Source organism: Mus caroli, chromosome 6 (assembly GCF_900094665.2).
Source record: "Mus caroli chromosome 6, CAROLI_EIJ_v1.1, whole genome shotgun sequence".
Taxonomy (NCBI): Eukaryota; Metazoa; Chordata; class Mammalia; order Rodentia; family Muridae; genus Mus; species Mus caroli.
In genome coordinates, this window is record NC_034575.1 from 114,368,015 (window position 1) to 114,370,905 (window position 2,891).

Genomic DNA, 2,891 nt, shown 5'->3' on the forward strand with positions numbered 1-2,891 from the left:
TATCTCCTCTCACCTCCCAGGACTCCTGCAAGCGGCCATCTCTGGCTGTCTAGAAGGCAGGACCTTCCAAGGGGTACAGGACCCAGGCCACAGCCCCGCTGACTGTCTTGGATCTTAGACCTGCCGGAACACTAGGTCTGTCTCCTGTGTCAGACCCCAGTTCTGATAAGGAAAAGCCAGCTCCTTAAAGGCTGAGTTCCTCTTACAAGAGGAACGCTGAGGGTCCTCAGAGATGCCAAGGCAACAGAGGGCCCTTTAGACAAGGGGCTGANTCTGTAGATGTGACCACCCTTGGCCAGGACTATTTGNGAGAGAGAGATGTCAGAGCAGGCAGCTGCAACCTGAAGGATCAACAAGCAGAAACCATGTGCCTCTGTGCACANGGGGAACTGAAGGAGCTGGCCTTGGTGGTCTAAGGCCTCTCTCCCAATCAAGACAGAGCAAGTCTAACAAATTGCNGTTCACTGGCATAAAGAGTGTTCCTTCCAATGCGGGGCTGAGCCAGAGGCTAAGCCAGAAGAGAAGCTGGACTTCCTAACCTGCAGCCTGAAACAGGCCTCATTCCTTTACATCCTGCCTGTTCAGCAGATGGTCTAGCTTGTAGGTAACACAGCATGAATATGTATCTCAGGGTCCTTTCTCTAGGTTATATTCAGGGCTGGGCGCACCTTGATTCAGGACTGCAATCCAGCAGAGCTGAGAGAGTCCCCATCTTCTCTGAAGTTCCCTGTGCCTGCCCTTTCAACAAGGCAACCAGCCACTACCCTAACACTCTCCCAGCTCCTGCCTCAGCAAAACAGACCCTTCAGGAGCACGGTGATCTCTGTGCATAGTGATCTATCCCTGCCTTAAAAACTCAGCTCTGGAAGGTGGGGGTGGGGGCAAGATGGCTCTCCTAGCAGGTAGCAGCACTTGCTGTCAATCCTAATAGCCTGGGGTCAACCCCGAGAACCCACATGGAGATAGGAGACTCCCACAGGCTGTCCTTGGGATGGACACACACACACACACCATATAAGTAATATTAACAGCAACACCCAACATCCCTCTACAGGGATTTTTTTTCTCTGTGCCACTTTATGGTTCTGATCACAGAGGAGTCCGTGTGGTAGCTTTTTGTCCTGTATTGTGAGCTGTTTGGGGGTAACTTGCCTTACCTTTCCCTATCACCCACAGCTCTATGCCCTCCTGTTGGCTAAGTCTATGCTTTTGCTTCTCAAGTAGTTAGCAGCTGAGCAGTTACCCCTGGCTGAGTTCTTGCCTTACAGAATAAGCAGGTGGGTTGAGCTCTGCAATTGCCTCCCCCAGGAATCCTAGGATGCTGGCACTCCCTGAGTACCTTCCAGGCCACCGCTATCAGCTGCAGAAATCAGGCCCCTCCCTCACAGTCCTTGTTTAGCCAATCAGAGGCCAAGAAGGATCAACACAGGTGACAAAGGTGCAGAGGCCAGCAGGGGAAAATTGGTGCTCCAGATGTGTGTGTGTGTGTGTGTGTGTGTGTGTGTGTGTGTGTGTGTGTGTGTTGCTGTACTGGTTTGTGTGTGCTTTTCTTTGTTTGAGTGCCATCCCTGATCACAAAGTAGCACCAGAGATCAAGGGTGAATACCCTGTTAAGGCCCCCAGCTGCCTGTGGTCTTACTGAGGTGCTCTGCCAGGCTATGAGTCCAGAGGAAAACACAGGAGGTCCCTGTGGAGGGACCGCAGGATGGGAAGGCAGCTGGGGCAGGAAGGACAAGGCAGGGGAAGGACCCAGGTAAGCTGTGGCAGGTGGGAAGACATCCAAGACTTACCCTTCACCTGGCAGGTTCCTCACAANCTAAGGTCAAGGTCTAAGATGGGGACCAATCAGACCCAACCATAAGGAAAGCTCTCTTAACGATCCCGGGAAAGCCACTCAGCAAGNNTTCCAACCCTGCGACTCCTCATCAAACATTGTGGGCAGATGCAGCCACACAACAGGTAGCCCGAGGTGACTCAGGAAGATTGTCTGTCCTCCCAGGCACTTCGGTGAATGTGCCAAGAGCCTCTGGTCCCTAGAGTCTACCACAGCAACAGGACAGGGATGCTGGCTGAAGGCTGAGCTCTGTCTGTGGGTGTGCTGGGACAGGACCAAAGCCTAGGAATCCGAGCCTCTGGCAGGGCAGATCCCTGGCTGGAGATTTCTGTGTCCGTGCTCCCTTCCCACTTCTGTATCAGCATCTTGCCCTTCTTACCAGAANGAAGGAAGNTCCACTTTGTTTCTCACTTAAATCTCTCATTTCCCAGTGGCTTGCTAAAGGGCTTGGGGCACAGAGATAAATCTCTTAGGTGGCAGGTCACTGTGACTAATGAGATGGTGTTCCAGAGGGGAGGAGGAGTCTGGGAAGGTCTGAACTTGAGCAGACAGGGAAGTGAGGTCACCCATGAACTCGCCTCCCAGTCAAGTGCTGACACATTTATTTACTTAGCCCAAGAAACATTTACTGAGCCCTGTTATGTGACAATGTGACTCTAGGTCTAGAGTCAGAGCGCAGCCTGCTTGCCCTCTGTGAACCCCACTCCATGCGGTGAGACATCAGCCACATAAACAAATCTCCTCACTTAGAAAATAAAACAGCANTGAGAGAAAGGGGGAGGGGAGGGATGGGGGAAAGGGGAGAGAGGAAGGGAGAGGAGGTGAGGAAGAGAGAGAGGAAGAGACAGAGAGAGCAAGGGAGAAAGGGAGAGAGAACAAATAATGAGGGAGGGGGGAAGGGAGGAGAGCAAGAGAGAGAGGGAGAGAGCAAATAAGGGAGAGAGGGAGGGAGACAGGGAGGGGTGGGGAGAGAAGTTAAGAGGGAGGGAGAGAGGGGAAGAGAGAAGGAGAGGGAAAGAAAGGGAGAGAGAGAGAGAGAGAAAGAGAGAGAGAGAGA

At 52.6% G+C, this 2,891-nt stretch overlaps 1 protein-coding gene across 1 annotated transcript in view; it reads left to right on the forward strand.

Annotated features, from left to right (window-relative positions):
• The window catches only part of Cacna2d4 (calcium voltage-gated channel auxiliary subunit alpha2delta 4), a 111,090-nt gene that overhangs the window by 92,988 nt on the left and 15,211 nt on the right, over positions 1-2,891 (forward strand). Inside the window, exon 29 of the mRNA XM_021164150.2 lies at positions 1,943-1,959. Coding sequence (XP_021019809.2) covers positions 1,943-1,959 — 17 coding nt within the window. The remainder of the gene's footprint in view (positions 1-1,942; positions 1,960-2,891) is intronic.